Source organism: Amblyraja radiata, chromosome 39, assembly GCF_010909765.2.
Source record: "Amblyraja radiata isolate CabotCenter1 chromosome 39, sAmbRad1.1.pri, whole genome shotgun sequence".
NCBI lineage: Eukaryota > Metazoa > Chordata > Chondrichthyes > Rajiformes > Rajidae > Amblyraja > Amblyraja radiata.
This window is the reverse complement of record NC_045994.1, coordinates 5,597,945-5,619,706: the sequence shown is the minus strand read 5'-3', so window position 1 is coordinate 5,619,706 and position 21,762 is coordinate 5,597,945. Positions and strand designations below refer to the sequence as shown.

Sequence of the window (21,762 nt, the reverse complement as noted above, 5' to 3'; positions counted from 1 at the left end):
TGCATTTGGAATATTGTGAGCAATTTTGGGCCCCATATCTGAAGAAGGATGTGCTGGCTCTGGAGAGGGTCCAGAGGAGGTTTACAAGAATGATCCCAGGAATAAGCGGGTTGGACAGGCTAGATGCAGGAAGATTGTTCCCAATGTTGGGGAAGTCCAGAACAAGGGGTCACAGTTTAAGGATAAGGGGGAACTCTTTTAGGACCGAGATGAGGAAAACATTTTTCACACAGAGAGTGGTGAATCTCTGGAATTCTCTGCCACAGAAGGTAGTTGAGGCCAGTTCATTGGCTATATTTAAGAGGGAGTTAGATGTGGCCCTTGTGGCTAAAGGGATCAGGGGGTATGGAGAGAAGGCAGGTACAGGATACTGAGTTGGATGATCAGCCATGATCATATTGAATGGCGGTGCAGGCTCGAAGGGCTGAATGGCCTACTCCTGCACCTATTTTCTATGTTTCTATGTTTCTATGTTTCTATGTTAACATATGATGAGGGTTTGACGGCACTGGGCCTGTACTCGCTGGAGTTTAAAAGAAGGAGGGGTGAGGGGGACCTAATTGAAACTTACCGAATAGTGAAAGGCCTGGAATAGAGTGGATGTGGAGAGGATGTTTCCAGTAAAATCACTCTGTAGATGAACACAATCATAGATGGGGACAAAAGTGTTGCATTCTGTTGCCGCTGATTGGGAGTCAGGACCTTGCTGAGCGCAGCTCCCCAGGTAAACAAGCGGGGAAACACAGCACGAAGAACAATGGCGGCCCTCTATTCCCAACCCTGTTGCACTTACTTGTAGCTGTGATTGTGGAACAGCCATCAGCAAACTGTGGGCAGAGCAGGGATCCCTGTCTGTCACAATCCTCCTCGTTCGATGCCACGCACGTGTAGCATTTCAGTGCCTCGCCTGCATGCAACAAGAGGGGAGGCAAGCAGAAAACACAGAGGAACAGTTGTGTAGGAAGGAACTGCAGGTGCTGGTTTAAACTGCAGATAGACACAAAGTGCTGGAGTAACTCAGCGAGACAGGCAGCATCTCTGGAGAGAAGGAATGGGTGACGTTTTGGGTCGAGACCCTGGTTTAAACCGAAAATAGACACACACACACATAGAAGGTTCTCTACTCAAACGTTACCCATTCCTTCTCTCCAGAGATGCTGCCTGACCCGCTGAGTTACTCCAGCGTTTTGTGTCAACAGTTGGCAGATTGGGGTATTATTGCCAGGTGAACCGAGATTCAGTGTAAAGCTGTGTAGGAAGGAACGTCAGCTGCTGGTGTAAACCAGGGATATACACACAATCATTGAAAGGTCTCGACCTGAAACGTCACACATTCCTTCTCTCCAGAGATGCTAACTGACCCGCTGAGATTTTGACTGCACGCTATCCAGTCAAATCACAAGAAAGGGCACCAAGTGCTGGAGTAACTCAGCGGGTCAGGCAGCATCTCTGGAGAACATGGATAGGTGATGTTTTGGGACAAGACCCTTCTTCAGTCTGAATGGTACCGAGCTGAAACGTCACCTATCCATGTTCTCCAGAGACGCTGCCTGACCGGCTGAGTTACTCCAGCAGTTTATGTCCTTTTGTGCATCTGCAGTTCTTTGTTTTCAACTTTTTAAAAACCACATCCTGCACTCAGTTTTGTTTCTCTTGTTGCACTGCCTGATCTACTCGAGCTTGCTATGATATGCATGGCTGGTACGCCAAGCAAAATATCTCATTGTGTCTTAGATACAGCAACAAAACAAATGCACTTGTTATCACTATGCCATGGCACCTAGGTGGCGCAGTGGTAGAGTTGCTGCCTTATGCCCATGTCCTACTTAGGAAACCTGAACGGAAACCTCTGGAGACTTTGCGCCCCACCCAAGGTTTCCGTGCGGTTCCCGGAGGTTGCAGGTGGTTGCCGGAGGTTGCAGGTAGTGGAAGCAGGTAGGGAGACTGACAAAAACCTCCGGGAACCTCACGGAAACCTTGGGTGGGGCACAAAATCTCCAGAGGTTTCCGTTCAGGTTTCCTAAGTGGGACAGGGGCATAACAGCGCTTGCAGCGCCGGAGACCCAGGTTCGATCCCGACTACGGGTGCTTGCCGTACGGAGTTTGTACGTTCTCCCTGTGACCGCGTGGGTTTTCTCCGAGATCTTCGGTTTCCTCCCACACTCCAAAGACGTGCAGGTTTGTAGGTTCATTGGCTTGGTGTATGTGTAAAATTGTCCCTAGTGTGTGTAGGGTAGTGTTAATGTGCTGGGGTTGCTGGTCGGTGGGGACTCGGTGGGCAGAAGGGCCTGTTTCCGCGCTGTTCCACTAAACTAAAAAAAACGAAACCATGTGCTTAGGTTAGAACATAGAATAGATGGTAAATGTCCACATGTTCAGGTCACTGGCCTAGTGGTGGTCACAATGTACAGAGACCCAGGTTACACATGGCAGTTCTTGTCAACCTCTGGCCCTTCTACGTCTGCGTTCCTTCTCTACTTCTTAACACATAGAAACATAGAAAATGGGTGCAGGAGGAGGACTTCAAACCATCATTGTGATCATGGCTGATCATCCACAATCAGTAACCCGTGCCTGCCTTCTCCCCATATCCCTTGACTCCACTAGCCCCTAGAGCTCTATCTAACTCTCTTTTAAATTCATCCAGTGAATTGGCCTCCACTGCCCTCTGTGGCAGAGAATTCCACAAATTCACAACTCTCTGGGTGAAAACGTTTTTTTCTCATCTCAGTTATAAATGGCCTCCCCATTTATGTTTTAGACTGTGCCCCCTGGTTCTGGACTCCCCCAACATTGGGAACATTCTTCCTGCATCTAGCTTGTCCAGTCCTTTTATAATTTGATATGTTTGTATATATTTTATACTTTTATGCATTTTATACTCCAGTCGTGGACCAGAGCACGTTCTCCCTGTGACCGTGTGGGTTTTCTTGTCCAGGTTCATAGGGTAAATGGATTCTGTGAAGTGTAAATGATCCCTAGTGTGTAGGATAGTGTGAGTGTTCGTTGGTCAGCGCGGACTCAGTGTGCCAGAGGAACTGTTTCCATGCTGTATCCCTAGAGTCCAAAGTCTAACGAAAGTGAACAAGGTGGTGTACAATTACAATATTTAAAAGCTATGTGGACAGGTTCATTGATAGGAAGTGTTGGAATACAGAACATTGTACAGTGCATCACAGGAACTAGGCCTGAGGCCTACAATACATGCGGCAAACATGATGCCAAGACCAACTTTAGAAGGATGAGGGGTGGACCTCATTTAAACGGCCTGCAGCCTACGTCACCTTCAAGCCGCGGTCTACGGTAGGGAAGCACCGATTCGGGACTTACCTTGCCTGTACATCTGGCCGCCCGCAGCGGCGACTGCGGAGGTTCCCCGACCACGGGGGAAAATGGAGGAGGACTGACTGAACTTTGTGCCTTCCACCACAGTGATATGTTGTGGTGGATGTTTTGTGTTACTGATTCCTGGGATGTCAGGACTTTCATGTGAAGAAAGACTGGATAGACTCGGCTTGTACTCGCTAGAATTTAGAAGATTGAGGGGGGATCTTATAGAAACTTACAAAATTCTTAAGGGGTTGGACAGGCTAGATGCAGGAAGATTGTTCCCGATGTTGGGGAAGTCCAGAACAAGGGGTCACAGTTTAAGGATAAGGGGGAAATCTTTTAGGACCGAGATGAGGAAAACATTTTTCACACAGAGAGCGGTGAATCTCTGGAATTTTCTGCCACAGAAGGTAGTTGAGGCCAGTTCATTGGCTATAATTAAGAGGGAGTTAGATGTGGCCCTTGTGGCTAAAGGGATCAGGGGGTATGGAGAGAAGGCTGGTACATGATACTGAGTTGGATGATCAGCCATGATCATATTGAATGGCAGTGCAGGCTCGAAGGGCCGAATGGCCTACTCCTGCACCTATTTTCTATGTTTCTGTGTTTCTATGTTACATTTTTTAAATTGTGTTTTGTGTGTTCTTTTATATTGTACCGCTGCTGGCAAATTCATGTCACTGCATTTCAGTGTGTAAGTGATGAATACATAATAATAATAATAATATATTTTATTGTCATTGCACAGAGGTACAACGAGATTTGATATGCAGCTTCCATCCAATGTAATAACTTAATTAGCTATAAATTTAGACGCCCAGAGAAACAAGATAGTTAAAGCAGTATAAAGTGCAAATAGGTCCGTGCCGGGTCGATCTGCGACGTGACCATCCGAGGGAGACAGTTCATGGGGGGGGGGGGGCACTCAGCAGGGCCAGTTCAGAGCAGTGATAGCTCTGGGGATGAAGCTGTTCCTAAGTCTGGAGGTGCGGGCGTAGAAGGCCTTGTAACGTCTGCCTGAAGGTAGGAGTTCGAACAGTCTATTACAAGGGTGTGAGGAGTCTTTATGAATGCTGACAGCCTTCCTGAGGCACCGTGTATTGTTAATGCCCTCCAAGGCTGGTAGCTGTGTCCCAATAATCTTCTGCGCTCTGTGGACGACCCGCTGAAGAGCTCTCCTCTCCGCCTCCGTGCAGGTGAGATACCACACAGAGATGCCATACGTTAGGATGCTCGCTGTGGTGCAGCGGTAGAAGCTTGTCAGCAGCTGTTGGGGCAGACCAGTCTTTTTCAGTGTTCTCAGGAAGAACAGTCATTGCTGTGCCTTCTTGACCAGCGCAGCGGTGTTGGTGGACCATGTGAGGTCCTCTGAGATGTGTGAGTGCCCAGGAACCTAAAGCTGGACACTCTCTCCACACTGTCCCCGTGATCTGACTATCGACTGACTATTGACTATTGACTATTTCTAAACTTACTGAATAGTGAAAGGCCTGCATAGAGTGGATGTGGAGAGGATGTTTCCACTAGTGGGAGAGTCTAGGACCAGAGGCCCAGCTCAGAATAATAGGACGTACCTTTACATTGCAGATGAGGGGGAAATCTGTGGTATTCTTTGCCACAGGAGGCCAAGTCGGCGGAGATTGATAGATTCTGGATTAGTAAGGGTGTCTCTGGAGTGAAGAAATGGGTGACGTTTCGGGTCGAGACCCTTCTTCATACTCGAACCGTTACCCATTCCTTCTCTCCAGAGATGCTGCCTGTCTCGTTGAGTTACTCCAGCATTTTGTGTCTATCTTTGGTTTAAACCAGCATCTGCAGTTCCTTCCTTCACTAACTGGAAGATGCATACAAACACCTTCGTAGAATTAAATGCATAATTTATTTTATTTTAAATGCAGCATGGAAACAGGCCCTTCAGCCCATCGAGTTGTATGTTATCCCACTTTCTCATCAACTCCCTACACACACGGGACAATTTACGTAGACACATTAACCTATAATTTCATTAGTATGGGCGTCAGGGGTTATGGGGAGAAGGCAGGAGAATGGCGTTAAGGGGGAAAGATTGATCAGCCTTGATTGAATGGTAGAGTTGACTCGATGGGCTGAATGGCCCATTTCTGCTCCTATCACTTATCAACTTATGAACTCCAAACCCGCATGTCTTTGGGATGTGGGAGGAAACCGGGGGTCCCGGAGGAAGCCCACGGGATGGCAGGGAGAACATGCAAACTCCACGCAGACAGCATCTGAGGCCAGGATCGAAGCTGGGACTCTGGTGCTGTGAGGCAGCAGCTCTACCCACTGCGCCATCTTGTGAACAAATAATTTCAATAACGTAGACTATCCTTGGGGTTTGGAGGGAGAGATAGATCAGCCATGATTGAATGGTGGAGTAGACTTGATGGGCTGAATGGCCTAATTCTGCTCCTATTCCTTCAGGTCCTTGATTATGTCTGACGCATCCAATGTTTCCATAGCAACCAGAATTATTGCTGGGCGGCCTACAGTGGCGCAGCAGTAGAGTCGCTGCCTTACAGCGCCAGAGACCCGGGTTCGATCCTGACTACGGGTGCTTGTCTGAGCGGAGTTTGTACGTTCTCCCCGTGACCTGCGTGGGATTTCCCCAGAGAGTTCCGGTTTCCTCCCACACTCCAAAGACGTACAGGTTTGTAGGTTAATTGGCTTGGAATAAATGTAAATTGTCCCTGGTGTATGTATGGTAGTGTTAGTGTGTAGGAAATCGCTGGTCGGTGCGGACTCGATGGATTGAAGGGCCTATTTCCGCAATATCTCTGAACGATAAATCTCCAAACTATTAAAATCTGCTCACTTCACACAGAAATCTACTGAACGCTCCCTTTGTGACAGTGTTTATTGCAAGACGACTTGTGCTCTTGCAAGTTTGCATGGAGCATATTTCACATCCAACCATCTTATTTAAAAAGCTCATTTTAAAATGCACGTTAGTGTTCTGTTCCACAGAGCATTGCCACTGAGTGTCACTTGAGTCAATGATATAGAGTCATACAGTGATACAGCGTGGAAACAGCCCCTTCAGCCCAACTTGCCCACACCGTCCAACATGTCCCAGCTATACTAGTCCCATCTGCCCACGTTTGGCCCGTATCCCTCCAAACCTGTCCCATCCATGTACCTGTCTAACTGCTTCTTAAATGTTACATAGAAACATAGAAAATAGGTGCAGGTGGAGGCCATTCGGCTCTTCGAGCCAGCACCGCCATTCATTGTGATCATGGCTGATCGTCCCGTATCAATAACCCTTGCCTGCCTTCTCCCCATATCCTTTGACTCCACTAGCCCCTAGAGCTCTATCTAACTCTCTCTTAAATCCATCCAGTGATTTGGCCTCCACGGCCCTCTGTGGCAGGGAATTCCATAAATTCATAACTCTCTGGGTGAAAAAAAAATCTCTCACCTCAGTCTTAAATGACCTCCCCTTTATTCTAAGACTGTGGCCCCTGGTTCTGGACTCGCCCAACATTGGGAACATTTTTCCTGCATCTAGCTTGTCCAGTCCTTTTATAATTTTATATGTTTCTATAAGATGCCCCCTCATCCTTCTAAACTCCAGTGAATACAAGCCTAGTCTTTTCAATCTTTCCTCATATGACAGTCCCGCCATCCCAGGGATCAATCTCGTGAACCTACGCTGCACTGCCTCAATCACAGAAGCCTCAATGTTGGGATAGTCCCAGCCTCAACTGACAGCTCGTTCCATACACCCACCACCCTTTGTGTGAAAAAGTTACCCCTCAGATTCCTATTAAATCTTTTCCCCTTCACCTTAAACCTATGTCCTCGATTCCCCTACTCTGGGCAAGAGACTCTGTGCATCTACCCGATCTATTCCTCTCATGATTTTGTACACCTCTAAAAGATCACCCCTCATCCTCCTGCGCTCCATGGAATAGAGACCCAGCCTACTAAACCTTTCCCTATAGCTCACACCCTCTAGTCCTGGCAACATCCTCGTAGATCTTCTCTGTACCCTTTCCAGCTTGACAACATCTTTCCTGTAACACGGTGCCCAGAACAGAACACAATACTGTAAATGCAGCTTCACCAACGTCTTATACAACTGCAACATGACCTCCAAAAGTCTAAGTTCAATACTATTGACCGATGAAGGCCAATGTGCCAAATGCCTTTTTGACCACCCTGTCCATGTGTATCAAGCCTGGCAATGGTGATTAGATTGAGTCGTGGATGTTAAGTAGAAATGTACAAGCTACAACCAAAAACTGATGGAATAAAGAATCACTGTACATACCTTGCACCAGGTAAAGGACTATCACCCCTGTAAACAGCCAGGTCGTCATTTCTCTCCTTCACTTCTGGCACAGTGGGACTGCTGGCGATGACACGAGAGGCAGTTGTTTTGTATTAAGGGCTTATTATTAATCATTAGCATCATCGGGTCAATCACCGGATGATAAAATGCTTAACGAAAGCTGAACCACACAGTGTGACATTGAAGACTCTGCACAGTTCATGCTGTGTCCGCACCAGACTGTCAGCAGGCACAAAGGGCAAAGGAAAATGGGTGAAAATGCAAAATAAATATTGAAGGAACTGACTAAAGGAGCTGGATTTTAAATTGAAGTACGTTACATACTAGAGATAGGGGAGAAAGAGATTTAGATGGATAATGATATAGATATATATCTGCCCTCTCTCTGCCTCTGCCCTCTGTCTGCCCCTGCCCCCTCCCTCTCCCTCTCTAGTCACACCTGCGAGTTGGGGGCTATGCGTGAGTGGATAGGGCAGGGATGGGGTAAAATGAGCGAATTAATATTAATACAATATCAAGGGGGGTGGTTAGTGTGTGTGTGTGGGGGGTGGTTACTGTGTGTGTGTGTGTGTGGGGGGGGGGGGGGTGGTTAATGTGTGTGTGTGTGGGGGGTGGTTAGTGTGTGTGTGTGGGGGGTGGTTAGTGTGTGTGTGTGTGGGGGGGGTGGTTAGTGCGTGAGTGTGGGGGGGGTGGTTAGTGCGTGAGTGTGACCCCAGTTGCTCGAGGGTGCTAGTTGTGAGCTCCAATGGCTTATGAAAGCAGGGAACGGCAAAACTCTAAGATAAGCTTTAAATAATCCTCCGCTGACTTTCACTGCCGGCAGCCGTCATCCATCTTGGTTTCAAAACCAACTGGGTAACTTCCCCTGTGTTGGGATCCAACATGGAGTGGGTACATTAAAGAGGCTCTCCATGTGTTGTCATCGTGGGGTGAGAATTGTAAATGGCGGCAAAGGTCTCAGTGAATAAGCAGTCTGTTTCCAGTCCATCCCCTCATTCTGCCGCGACCTCTGGCCCCTCCGTGACCATTGTTAAGAGTGTCAGGGGCAGCGGTTCACAGGATTCCCGCTAACGTGACTCAACGTGCCAGAAGCTGCGCAGTTAACTTGAAGAGACACGAGAGACTGCAGATGCGGCCATCTCGTGTGCTGGAAGAACTCAGCGGGTCAGGCAGCATCTGCAGTGGGTAATAAAAATAAACTGCTGGTTTATACAATCTGAAGAAGGGTCCCGGCCCGAAACGTCACCTATCCATGTTCTCCACAGATGCTGCCTGACCCACTGAGTTACTCCAGCACTCTGTGAAACGTCACCTGTCCATGTTCTCCACAGATGCTGCCTGACCCACTGAGTTACTCCAGCACTCTGTGAAACGTCACCTGTCCATGTTCTCCACAGATGCTGCCTGACCCACTGAGTTACTCCAGCACTCTGTGAAACGTCACCTATCCATGTTCTCCACAGATGCTGCCTGACCCACTGAGTTACTCCAGCACTCTGTGAAACATCACCTGTCCATGTTCTCCACAGATGCTGCCTGACCCACTGAGTTACTCCAGCACTCTGTGAAACGTCACCTATCTATGTTCTCCACAGATGCTGCCTGACCCGCTGAGTTACTCCAGCACTTTGTGTTTTACTTGTGGCAGGACATCAGTTCTTTCAAACCCGCCCAGTTCCTTCTGCATTCTTCACTAAGATGAAGATAGACGTGCCTCCAGTGTAACCTTTCTCCACAGTTGCTGAGTCATTGAGCTCACAAGTTATAGGAGTAGGATTAGGCCATTCGGCCCATCGAGTCTACTCTGCCATTCAACCGTGGCTGATCACTGCCTCCTAATCCCATTTTCCTGCCTTCTCCCCATAACCCTTGACACCCGCTCTAATGGAATATGTCAATCTCTGCCTTAAAAATATATACTGAAGGCCACAGTCATCTCCACAGTTCAGCCCAACTTGCCTACACCAGCCAACAATGTCCCCGCTACACTAGTCCCACCTGCCAGCATTTGGTCCATATCCCTCCAAACCTGTCCTATCCATATACCTGTCTAACTGCTTCTGATATGTTGGGATAGTCCCAGTCTCAACTACCTCCTCTGGCAGCCTCTTCCATACATCCACCTTACCCCTCAGATTCCTATAAAATCTTTTCCCTTTCGCCTTAAAGCTATGTCCTCTGGTCCTCGATTCACCTACTCTGGGCAAGAGACTCTGTGCATCTACCCGATCTATTCCTCTCATAATCTTATACACTATAAGATCACCCCTCATCCTCCTGCGCTCCAAGCAATAGCGACCCAGCAGACTCAACCTCTCCCTATAGCTCAGACCCTCTAGTCCTGGCAACATCCTCGTAAATCTTCTCTGAACCCTTTCCAGCTCGATAACATGTCTATCTTCCATGTCAGGGTAGACGTGGCAGCGAATGGCGGTGAAATAAGACAGGTGATCGTGGGACTGCTCAAGGTGAAACTCACCATTAATTTTATTCAGGCGATGGCGATGGAAAAAATATATTAGTACATGGAATTAAAATTTTATATCTTTTCAGATTTTTTTTTCACTTTGTCGTTACAACTTTAAATTTTTTTTATATTGAACTATAACATATAAAAGACAAATATATCTGTATATAAAAAATTATGCAGGTGAAGGTTTTCAATGTACGAAGCAGCTGAAAGCAGACAAGGCAGAAGAGGAATCAATCAATACAAGCAGCAGTGGTAGAGAGAATGATCGATCTATCACAGGTGGGATGTACACAGTCAAATCACCAATACCTTATCTCACACAGGCACTAACACAATGGCTGAAAAATACTGATACAGGCAGACTCGACTGCTGAATTGTCATGCACAGACTGTAGGGTTGATTGTGGTTGATTGTGTTGATGTGCGTTAGAGTGCTTGGGCTTGTGACTAATTGCAGAAGGAAGTCTCTACCACGGACTTGAGCCGTTTGCACTTCCCCGTTGGACTCGGGAGGGGCTTGAAAGGTCCACTAACTAATGCCCCTGTCCCACTGTACGAGGTAATTCAAGAGCTCTCCCGAGTTTAAAACAAAATCAAACTCGTGGTAAGCACGTAGAATGAACGTAGCGGGTACGTCGGAGCTCGGGGACGTCTCTTAGCGGCTCGTAACGCTAACATCAGGTGCTCGGGAAAGCTCGGGAAGACTCGTGAAGATTTTTCAACATGGTGAAAAATGTCCACGAGAGCCCCGAGTACCGACGAGCGGCCATTACCGTAAATCTCTGAGTTCGAATCAGAGCAAACTCGGGGGAGCTCTTGGAATGAACTCGTACCGTGGGACAGGGCTTTAACGTTGTGTTGAGTGTAAAGCGGGTTTCACGTGCTCGGAATGGGACGCGCTGAACTCGCGGGCGGGTTTGACCCCCTCGCGCTGTTGCCCGACGCCCTGGGGAATTCTGCGCGATCGCCAGTGTGTGAGGCCGTGCCCTCGCGCCGACACCCTACGCGCCCGCCCGAGGCTTTCGAAACCCTGAGAAACAAAATGGCGAGAGGCCTGGAGATGAGCAAGTGGCTGTAGCTCACTCTGATCCAAATCGTCTCGCAGTGCAACGTCCCGTGACCTCCCCACAACTTACGCCCCCCCCCCACCTAAATCTCCGTCCCAGATCGGAACGGGACCTTCAACGCTCATCCCTGTGCTGCACAGGTAGTGAATGACACCTTGAAGATTAGAGGCGGCACTGGTGAAGCAGGTTACACCTGGGGGAAGCTGAGGCACCGACTGCCTTGGGAACAATGTGGCAAACGTCTGTTGTGTTTGTGCAGCGGCCATGACACAAAGATGAACCAGCGGCCTCCATCTGCTCCGCAGGCTGTTAGGGCCGTTGCTGGTTGAAGGTTCAGATGGGTGGATGATGGGTTCCGGTTCTAAGTAAGGCAGCGTGCTTTGAGGAAGGAAGGCCTGGGGAGGGAAGCTGCATCGTGCACAGGGCCCAGCGGCGGGGAGGACCAACCTCAGTCCATTCTTGCCAGCTTGGAGATCAGCTCGTCGCAGATCTTGGTCAGTTCTTCAATCTCTTGGTTCTGCGAGTGAAAGAAACGGACAATTGTTTAAGAAAGATGCTGGAAAAATCGAAGGTAGACAAAAATGTTGGAGAAACTCACCGGGTGAGGCAGCATCTATGGAGCGAAGGAATAATAATAATAATAATGGATGGGATTTATATAGCGCCTTTCTAATACTCAAGGCGCTTTACATCGCATTATTCATTCACTCCTCAGTCACACTCGGTGGTGGTAAGCTACTTCTGTAGCCACAGCTGCCCTGGGGCAGACTGACGGAAGCGTGGCTGCCAATCTGCGCCTACGGCCCCTCCGACCACCACCAATCACTCACACACATTCACACACAGGCAAAGGTGGGTGAAGTGTCTTGCCCAAGGACACAACGACAGTATGCACTCCAAGCGGGATTCGAACCGGCTACCTTCCGGTTGCCAGCCGAACACTTAGCCCATTGTGCCATCTGTCGACCCCTCGGGTCTCGACCCGAAACGTCACCTATTCCTTCGCTCCATAGATGAGCGAAGGTCCTTTGGGTCTCGACCCGAAACGTCACCTATTCCTTCGCTCCATGGATGCTGCCTCAGAAGGGTCTCGACCCATAGAAACATAGAAAATAGGTGCAGGAGGAGGCCATTCTGCCTTTCGAGCCAGCACTGCCATTCATTGTGATCATGGCTGATCCTCCCCTATCAATAACCCGTGCCTGCCTTCTCCCCAAATCCCTTGACCCGAAACGACACCTATTCCTTCGCTCCATACATGCTGCCTCACCCGCTGAGTTTCTCCAGCATTTTTATCTACCTAAGATAAAAGGCCGGCAAATGAAAAATTCCACCTCAACAAAAAAATAAACACAGATTCTGGAAATGGGGTCATAGAGTCAGACGGCGTGGACTCAGGCCCTTCGGCCCAACTTCCCCATGCCGAGCAACATGCCCCATCTACACTAGTCCCATCTGCCCAGTGCCATTTTTTAAAAATATATACCAAAAATAATTTTCATCAATTATTTACAAAAATGATAAAACCCACCACCATAATACAAAGTAAAGCAAATATTCTTAAATACTGAATATTAAATAACTATTTCATAATTCTTGTTAAGGTTACATTCCATCCCAGCGGTCCTGGAAATCCCCCAGGACGCGTGTGGTCCCTTTCTAAAACCACCTGGGCGCGGACATAACCTTGGAAAAGGTTACCTCCTGCCTTCTCCCCGTAACCAACCAAGTATCTGGCTTTGGCAGATGGCTCGTGCAGAGCCCTCCTCCGCCTGGCGTCGTGACTCGCGGATGGCCAGCTTGGCCAGGCCCAGGAGCAACCCAACCAGGACATCTTCAGCTCTACCCTCTCCCCTACGCACAGGGTGTCCAAAGATGAGGATAGTGGGTGTGAAGTGCAGCCAGAAGGCTCTGGGCCAACATTATGTGGTACGATAAACAACAGTGGTCCTTTAAACCACAATGCCATGAAGTGTCCTCATTTCATCCAACTCAGTGCAAGGGCAATCAATATTTCCATTCAGCAAAACACAAACTACTGAAGGGACTCAGCATGCCAGGCAGCATCTCTGGCGGGAATGTTTCTCTGACAGGCGACGTTTCAGGTCCAGGTCCAGGGACCGTCCTTGAGAAGTCATCCGTCCATTCCCTCCACAGATGCTGCTTGACCTGCTGATGACTCCAGCACTTCTTTTTTTCCGATTTCTGCAACTACCTTTCCTTTAGATTGGAGACGAGGAGGATTCTCTTTAACCGGAGGGTGGTGAACCTGTGGATTTAATTACCACAGAGGGCTGTGGAGGGCAAGTCAAAGGATATTTTTAAAGCAGAGATTTTTAAAGCCAGATGCTTGGTTGGTTACAGGGAGAAGGCAGGAGAATGGAGTTGAGAGGGAAAGATAGATCAGCCATGATTGAATGTCGGAGTAGACTCAATAGACAATAGACAATAGGTGCAGGAGTAGGCCATTTGGACCTTCAAGCCAGCACCGCCATTCATGGCTGATCATCCCCAATCAGTACCCCGTTCCTGCCTTCTCCCAATATCCCCTGACTCCGCCATTTTTAAGAGCCCTATCTAGCTCTCTCTTGAAAGCATCCAAAGAACCTGCCTCCACCGCCCTCTGTGGCACCGCCCTCTGTGGAATTCTCTGAGGCAGAGAATTCCAGACTCACAACTCTCTGTGAGAAAAAGTGTTTCCTCGTCTCCGTTCTAAATGGCTTACCCTTTATTCTTAAACTGTGGCCCCTGGTTCTGGACTCCCTCAACATCGGGAACATGCTTCCTGCCTCTAGCGTGTCCAAGCCCTTAACAATCTTATATGTTTCAATGAGATTCCCTCTCATCCTTCTAAACTCCAGAGTGTACAAGCCCAGCTGCTCCATCTCCCAGCATACGACTCGATGGGCCGAATGGCCTAATTTTACTCCTAAGTCTTATGATCTGATGAGCCATTATTGTACTTGGTTCAAGGTACATGAACATCGCTGGCAGCTCCAACATACTGTATATTCTCTGTTCCCGATTGCCTTGGAACATATGTGGGCCATTTCAGAGTTCATTTCAGAGTCAAGTGCATTGATGTGGTTCACAGTCACATACAGGCCACACCAAGCCTGGCTAGCAGACTGCTTCCCTTGAATGCTATTACTAATATTTACAACATTCCATAAGTTCCATGGCCACCACTACTAACACTTGCCTTTCATCCCAAACTTTACGTGAATTCCCAGCCTGGGAATAAATATCTCCGGAGCAACCGTCGAGCCCAAACAACAACTTAAACACTCTGCCCCCTCAGGGCGGCACGGTGGCGCTAGGATAGAATTATAGCCTCACAGTGTCAGGGACCCGGGTTCGATCCTGACCATGGGTGCTGCCTGTACGTACGTAGGTTGTACGTTCTCCCCGTGACTGCGTGCGTTTTCTCTGGGACCTCCGGTTTCATCCCGCACTACAAAGATGTCGGCTAGTTGGCGTCTGTAAATTGTCCCAACGGTCCCTAAATTGTCCCTAGCTCTTGGGGCTAACGGAATCTAGGGATATGGGGAGAAAGCAGGAACGGGGTACTGATTTTGGATGATCAGCCATGATCATATTGAATGGCGGTGCTGGTTCTGGCCTACTCCTGCAGCTATTTTCTATGTTTCTATGTATCCATGTGTGTTGGATAGAACTAGCGTTTGGGGTTGTTGGTGGTTAGCGTGAACTAGATGGGCTGAAGGGCCTGTTTCCACGCTGCATCTCTAAACCAAACTAAACTAAACACTGGTTTAAGAAAGAACTGCAGGTGCTGGAAAAATCGAGGGTGGACAAAAATGCTGGAGAAACTTAGCGGGTGAGGCTGGACCCGAAACGTCACCTATTCCTTCGCTCCATAGATGCTGCCTCACCCGCTAGGTTTCTCCAGCATTTTTGTCTACCTTAAACTAAACTACTGCTCACCTAGTGGGAGTAAAGTTCACTTTCATGGAACTAAGACAAATTAATTTCTCTTTCTTGGAACCATTCTGCATTTATATTTTGGTTCAGCCGCGAACCAGCCATAATGTACACTCTGCCATGAAATGACAGATGCAAACCACAGCGAATTAAACTAAGCCATCTAAACTTGGTCTGACCTGATCTAGTTCCTAGTCTCTCCTTTCAGTATTAACCAAAAATTATTTATTCATCTATTTACAATAATCTGTACAATACTAAATTATTAAAAACAAACTCACCACCACAATACAAGCAAAATAAATATTCTCAAATTACTATGTCCCCATCCTTACTGAGGATACATTCCACCCCCCGCGGTGCCCAGCGCTCCCGGAAATCCCCCCGCGGTGCCCGTGGACAGCGCATAGTCCCGTAGTCTAGTACCACCCGGGCACGGACATAACCCCGCAAAAGGGACAGAGCCCTCTTCTGCCCGGCGCCGTGACTCCTTGTCTCTCCTTAAGATTGGAGACGAGGGGGAATTTCTTTAACCAGAGGGTGGCGAATCTGTGGAATTCATTGACGAGGGTGGCGAATCTGTGGCAGGCCTCAGGCCTGTAGTACAGATTACAGATAGAGCATGGAAAAACAGGCCCTTCGGCCCACCGAGTCCCTGCCGACCATCGATCGCCCGTTCACCCTAGTTCCAGTTTCGACCAGAGTCTGAAGCATTTTTTAATCAATCAGCCAGAACCAGTTCAGAGAGGCAGGTTCCAGCACTCGGCATGTTGTAATGCCATACACTGGAGTTCTGTTTCCAACCACATTCTGATACACGGGCCTGTCCCACTTGGTGGTTTTTTCGGCGACTGCCGGCAGTTGCCGCTGGATTTTGAACATTTCAAAATCCAGCGGCGACAAAAAAAATGTTGCGGCACCTGAGGAAACGCCGCGGCGTTAATACGTCGTCACGCTGCGGCGTTTACGGCGACCTGATACGTCAGTCAATGATGCCGGCGGTCGCCCGAACAATCGCCAAGTGGGACAGGCCCTTTACTTCAACAAGAGACAACCTGTTGGGGGAACTCAGTGGGTCGAGCAGCATCTGTGTGGGGGGGAGACCACTCCAGTCTGAAGAAGGGTCTCGACCCGAAACGTCACACATTCCTTCTCCCCAGAGATGCCGCCTGTCCCGCTGAGTTACTCCAGCTTTTTTGTGTCTGTCTTCGGGTTAAACCCGGCATCCGCACTTCCATCCTACACACTCTGTTTACCTTCTGTTGAATCGTCCTCTCCATGGAGTCCACCTTCATCTGCTCCTTGCGGAGGGTGGCCTGCATGGCTGCTCCTTCAGCGTGAGCCTTGGAGCGGACCTGGGCGATCTCCTCGTTAGCCCTGCGGGGGGGGGGGTTGAACGGAGAAAGTCTGTTAGGATGAAGGTGAAGGGGCGGGGGCAGGAGACCATCGTACAAACCAACCCAACCTTCCTGTGGGAGAATTCTGATCAACTTTAACTGTTCTGCTGTGTTGGCACATAGAAACATAGACAATAGGTGCAGGTGGAGGCCATTCGGCCCTTCGAGCCATTCAATATGATCAATGTGATCATGGCTGATCATCCAGAATCAGTACCCCGTGCCTGCTTCATCCCCATATCCCTTGATTTCATTAGCCCGAAGAGCTAAATCTAACTCTCTTTTGAAAACCTGACTCTTGACATGTGTTGCAAAACTCAAGATGCCGCCTTGTTCTTAGGAAAGCCTTTGCCTGAATGATTGGAGCATTGTGTAGAGATACCTGTTTCTTTGTCTGTGATGTTATTATCTATTACCTGCAAAACCAACAGCTCCTATGTATGGAAATGTAGGCAGTTTCGATAAAATCGCAACTCCCCGACTAAGCTGAGTAAGGAACTAAGATATGTGCTAGTCTGTACATACACTTGTTCATTCAGCAGTGTGTAAAACTCTGCCGTCTGTACTCTTGAGGAGATGTCTCCCGGGGCAGTTCCTCCAGGATATCATGTATTAAAGTCTCACTCCCCAGGAGTCCTCGACTGATTTTTCTGACACTTCCATTGACTCCATCTACACCTCACCCTGCCTCGGCAAAGCCAGCAGCATAATCAAGCACCACAGAAGGCTGTGGAGGCCAAGTCAATGGATATTTTCAAGGCAGAGATAGATAGATAGATTCTTGATTAGGACGGCTGTCAGAGGTCATGGGGAGAAGGCAGGAGAATGGGGTTAGGAGGGTGAGATAGATCAGCCATGATTGAATGGCGGATAAGACATGATGGGCCGAATGGCCTAATTCTTCTCCTATCACATATGATCTTATTAAAACAAAGCTTTTCACTGTACCTCAGCATGGTTTGGGAACAGCTCCATCTAAGACCGTGAGAAATTGCAGAGAATTGTGGACGCAGCCCAGACCATCACACAAACCAACCTCCCTTCTATTGACTCCATCTACACCTCACGTTGCCTCGGCAAGGCCAGCAGCATAATCATGGACCAGTCGCACCCTGGCCACTCCTTCCTCTCCCCTCTCCCATCAGGCAAGAGGTATAAAAGTGTGATAACTCACACCTCCAGATTCAGTGACAGTTTCTTCCCAGCTGTTATCAGGCAACTGAATCATCCTACTGCAACCAGAGAACAGTGCTGAACTACCTCTGATGTCCCTCAGACTATCCTTAATCGGGCTTTGCTGGTTTTAACTTGCACTAAACGTTATTCCCTTATTATGTACAGTATCTATACACTGAAATGGATTGATTGTAATCATGTATAGTCTTTCTGCTGTCTGCCGTCACGCAACATAGACACTAGGTACAGGAGTAGGCCATTCGGCCCTTCGAGTCAGCACTGCCATTCAATATGATCATGGCAGATCATCCCCAATCAGTACCCCATTCCTGCTTTCTCCCCACATCCCTTGATTCCTTTAGCCCTAAGAGCTAAATCTAATTCTATCTTGAATACATCCAGTGAATTGGCCTCCACTGCCTTCTGTGGCAGAGAATTCCACAGATTCACAACTCTCTGGGTGAAAATGTTGTTCCTCATCTCAGTCCTAAATGGCCGACCCCTTATTCTTAAACAGTGACCCCTGATTCTGGACTCCCCCCCCCAACATGGGGAACATTTTTCATGCAACAGAAAACTGTACCTTGGTACACGTGACAATAAACTAAACTAAACTAAAACAAATAGCCCGTGGCGTGCACTCACTTGTCCAGTTTTTCCTCAGCGTGCATTTTCAGGGCCTGATACCGTTGCTCCTCCTGTTTCACCCTGGCCAAGTAATCCTGAGCACACTTCTTCAATACTTCTTCATTCTTCAGGCACAAAGAGAAAACAAATCACTTTACTTTGGTTTTTCAATTCCGTCTACAGAAAATGGGCAGCGCTGTCATGGGTCAAGTCTTTATCGCCAGTCCTCAAACACAAAGTGCTGGAGTAACAACCCAGCGGGTCGGGCAGCATCTGTGGAGGGAAGTGGGCAGGCAACCTTCCGGGTCGGGACCCTTCTTCAGACGGATTGTAGTGGGGGAGGAGGGGGAAGGCTGGAAGAGAGGTGGAGGCATGAGACAAAGCTTGGCAAGTGATAGGTGGACAAAATGTGTGGGAAGGAACTGCAGATGCTGGTTTAAACCGAAGGTAGGCCATTTAGAACGGAGACGAGGCAACACTTTTTCTCAGAGAGAGTGGTGAGTCTGTGGAATTCTCTGCCTCAGAGGGCGGTGGAGGCAGGTTCTCTGGATTCTTTCAAGAGAGAGCTAGATTGGGCTCTTAAAAATAGCGGAGTCAGGAGATATGGGGAGAAGGCAGGAATGGGGTTCTAAACGGCTTACCCCTTACTCTTAAACTGTGGCCCCTGGTTCTGGACTCCCCCAACATCGGGAACATGTTTCCTGCCTCCAGCGTGTCTAAACCCTTAACAATCTTATATGTTTCAATAAGATCCAATACTGATCACAATAATGATTCAATAAGAATGTATCAGGGGTGGTGGTGTCGGCGGTAAGCGAAGGTCCGTAGGCCGGACAACAGGCCGGGCTGCCGACCGATGGGGTCACGGGCGAGGTGCTGCTGCTGCACTCCATGGGCTGCACTACGTCGGGACGGGTGAGGCGGGGCCGGAAGCAGCACTCCGACCCGACAGTCCCCTCGACCCAAGTAGCAGCAATCAAATACGGGACAAGGGCGGTCCTGTACGGGACAAACCAATTTAGCCCAAAATACAGGATAGTTGGCAACCCTACTGGTCAACTCACACGTCCAAGGGCCTGGGGCTCGCCTGGAGCGGGCACTGCTCATAATAGCTAAAGTGTGGACTGGACTCTGAAAATGGTGCCAAACCATGACACCTCTTGCACACAGGCTCAGTGGACTATTTCTGTACAATTTGCTAATTGGGGATGTTCTTAGGTACGGCAATACTGTACTGGACTTCTCCATGAGTTTGTACTTTGCACATGTGACTATAAAAACATCAGTGAACCAAACGTTTCCGAAGGAACTGCAGATGCTGGTTTAAATCGAAGATGGACACAAAAACCTGGAGTAACTCAGCGGGACAGGCAGCATCTCTGGAGAAGGAATGGGTGATGTTTCAGATCGAGACCCTTCTTCAGAACATTGAACGAATCCGTCTTGTTAGTCATATTTTATTTGTAAGGGTGTCAGGGGTAACGGGGAGAAGGAGGAGAATGGGGAGGAATTTCTTTAGTCAGAGGGTGGTGAATCTGTGGAATTCATTGCCACAGATGGCTGTGGAGGTCAAGTCAATGGATATTTTTAAGGCAGAGATCAGAAAATTCTTGATTAATATGGGAGCCAGGGGTTATGGGGAGAAGGCAGGAGAATGGGGTTAGGAGGGAGAGATAGATCAGCCTTGATGGGCCGAATGGCCTAATTCTACAGGTGTGGTGCAATGAAGGAAATATTGTCTTCAAGCAGGATTTTAAATTAACAACATGCCCAAGGGTGATATAATAAACTGGATATTTACCTTTTTGAATCCCTCCAGGACCCCTTTCATGTTCTCATACCTCCTGAAGAGGTCGGATAAGGATCTCTCGACAGAGTTGAGGTCAGACAGGGCTTGGTCCTTCTCTGCCATCAGCTGGTGCATGGACGTCTGGGAAGCCATTTTGTTCTTCTGTTCGTCGTCTGGCGGCGAGAATGGGCGGAGTTACGGAGGGCGGGTGGGGGGAGCGCGGGGAGGGAGGGGGGGGGGGTGGTGGGAAGAACAAAGGAGAAGCTGGCCGGCGTACTTAGTAACTGTGTCAGCGACGTAGGTAGCCGCTATGTGTATACGTTGGGTCTTCAAACAAAGAATTTCATTGTGCCCAGTCACATGTGACAATAAAGTGTTCCAAATGCACGATGTTCCCTGACCTTCAGCTACCCGGGCCCAAGGTACGGCGGGGACACTCTACAGCCGCTGGGCAAGAGGAACAAAGAGCAGTACAGCACAGGAACAGGCCCTTCGGCCCCCGATGTCCGTGCTGAACAATACGCCAAGTTAAACTCATTTCCCTCGTGTAGGTTTGTAGGTTAATTGGCTTCTGTGCACTGTAAATTGTCTCTAGTCATCGAGTGATGGAAACAGGCCCTTCGGCCCAACTTGCCCACTCCGGCCAACATGTCCCAGGTACATTGGTCCCACCTGCCTGCGCTTGTTCCATATCCCTCCAAACCTGTCCTATCCATGTACCTGTCTAATCAAGGGTCTCGACCCGAAACGTCGCCCAGTCCTTCTCTCCAGAGATGCTGTCTCACCCGCTGAGTTACTCCAGCATTTTGTGTCTACCTTCGATTTAAACCAGCATCTGCAGCTCTTTCTTGAACCTAAACTGCAACTGCGATAAATCCATCGAGGGGATCTATCGCAGTCGCTGCCTCAAAAAGGCTGGCAGTATCATCAAAGACCCACACCATCCTGGCCACACTCTCATCTCCCTGCTACCTTCAGGTAGAAGGTACAGGAGCCTGAATACTGCAACAACCAGGTTCAGGAATAGCTACTTCCCCACAGCCATCAGGCTATTAAACCTGGCTCGGACAAAATTCTGAACATTATAACCCATTATATGTTATTTGCACTTTATCAGTTTATTTATTCATGTGTGTATATATTTATATTATGGTATATGGACACACTTATCTGTTTTGTAGTAAATGCCTAGTATGTTCTGTGTGCTGAAGCAAAGCAAGAATTTCATTGTCCTATACAGGGACACATGACAATAAACTCACTTGAACTTGAACTTGAACTGATATGAGAGTGCAATTCAAGAGACTTCCTGATAAGGTTCTGACTGTCAGTAGTGGATATGGTGGAATGTTACTTATATGCAGGTAGCTAACAGTTCATAAGCTAGAGGAGTAGAATTAGGCCATTCGGCCCATCGATTCTACCATGCAGGCCAGACTGGGTAAGGACACCAGATCTCCTTCCCTTGAGGACATTCGTGAACCCACCATCTCCACATTCCTGGACCAGGTAGGTTTCCCCACGATACCTCAATGCTACAGGTTTGCAGCATGAATTGCACTCACTCAGCTGCCATGCCCCGGGTTCAAAGTCGACATAACATAATGACCATGAACTACCATATTGTCGGAGAAACCCACTCGGTT

At 48.5% G+C, this 21,762-nt stretch overlaps 1 protein-coding gene across 5 annotated transcripts in view; it reads right to left on the bottom strand.

Moving 5' to 3' along the window:
* Positions 1-10,102: 10,102 nt before the first annotated feature.
* tacc1 (transforming acidic coiled-coil containing protein 1) overlaps positions 10,103-21,762 on the bottom strand; it is a 168,437-nt gene continuing 156,777 nt past the window's right edge. For 3 of the 5 annotated variants that reach the window (XM_033013852.1, XM_033013853.1, XM_033013848.1), the window contains 4 exons: positions 20,129-20,289; positions 18,346-18,452; positions 16,384-16,504; positions 10,860-11,702 (listed from right to left, as the gene is read on the bottom strand). In XM_033013852.1, coding sequence (XP_032869743.1) covers positions 11,634-11,702; positions 16,384-16,504; positions 18,346-18,452; positions 20,129-20,289 — 458 coding nt within the window. In that variant the 3' untranslated portion in view covers positions 10,860-11,633. Of the gene's footprint in view, positions 11,703-16,383; positions 16,505-18,345; positions 18,453-20,128; positions 20,290-21,762 lie in introns of all 5 variants that reach the window. The other 2 variants (XM_033013851.1, XM_033013850.1) reach the window with 1 other exon arrangement.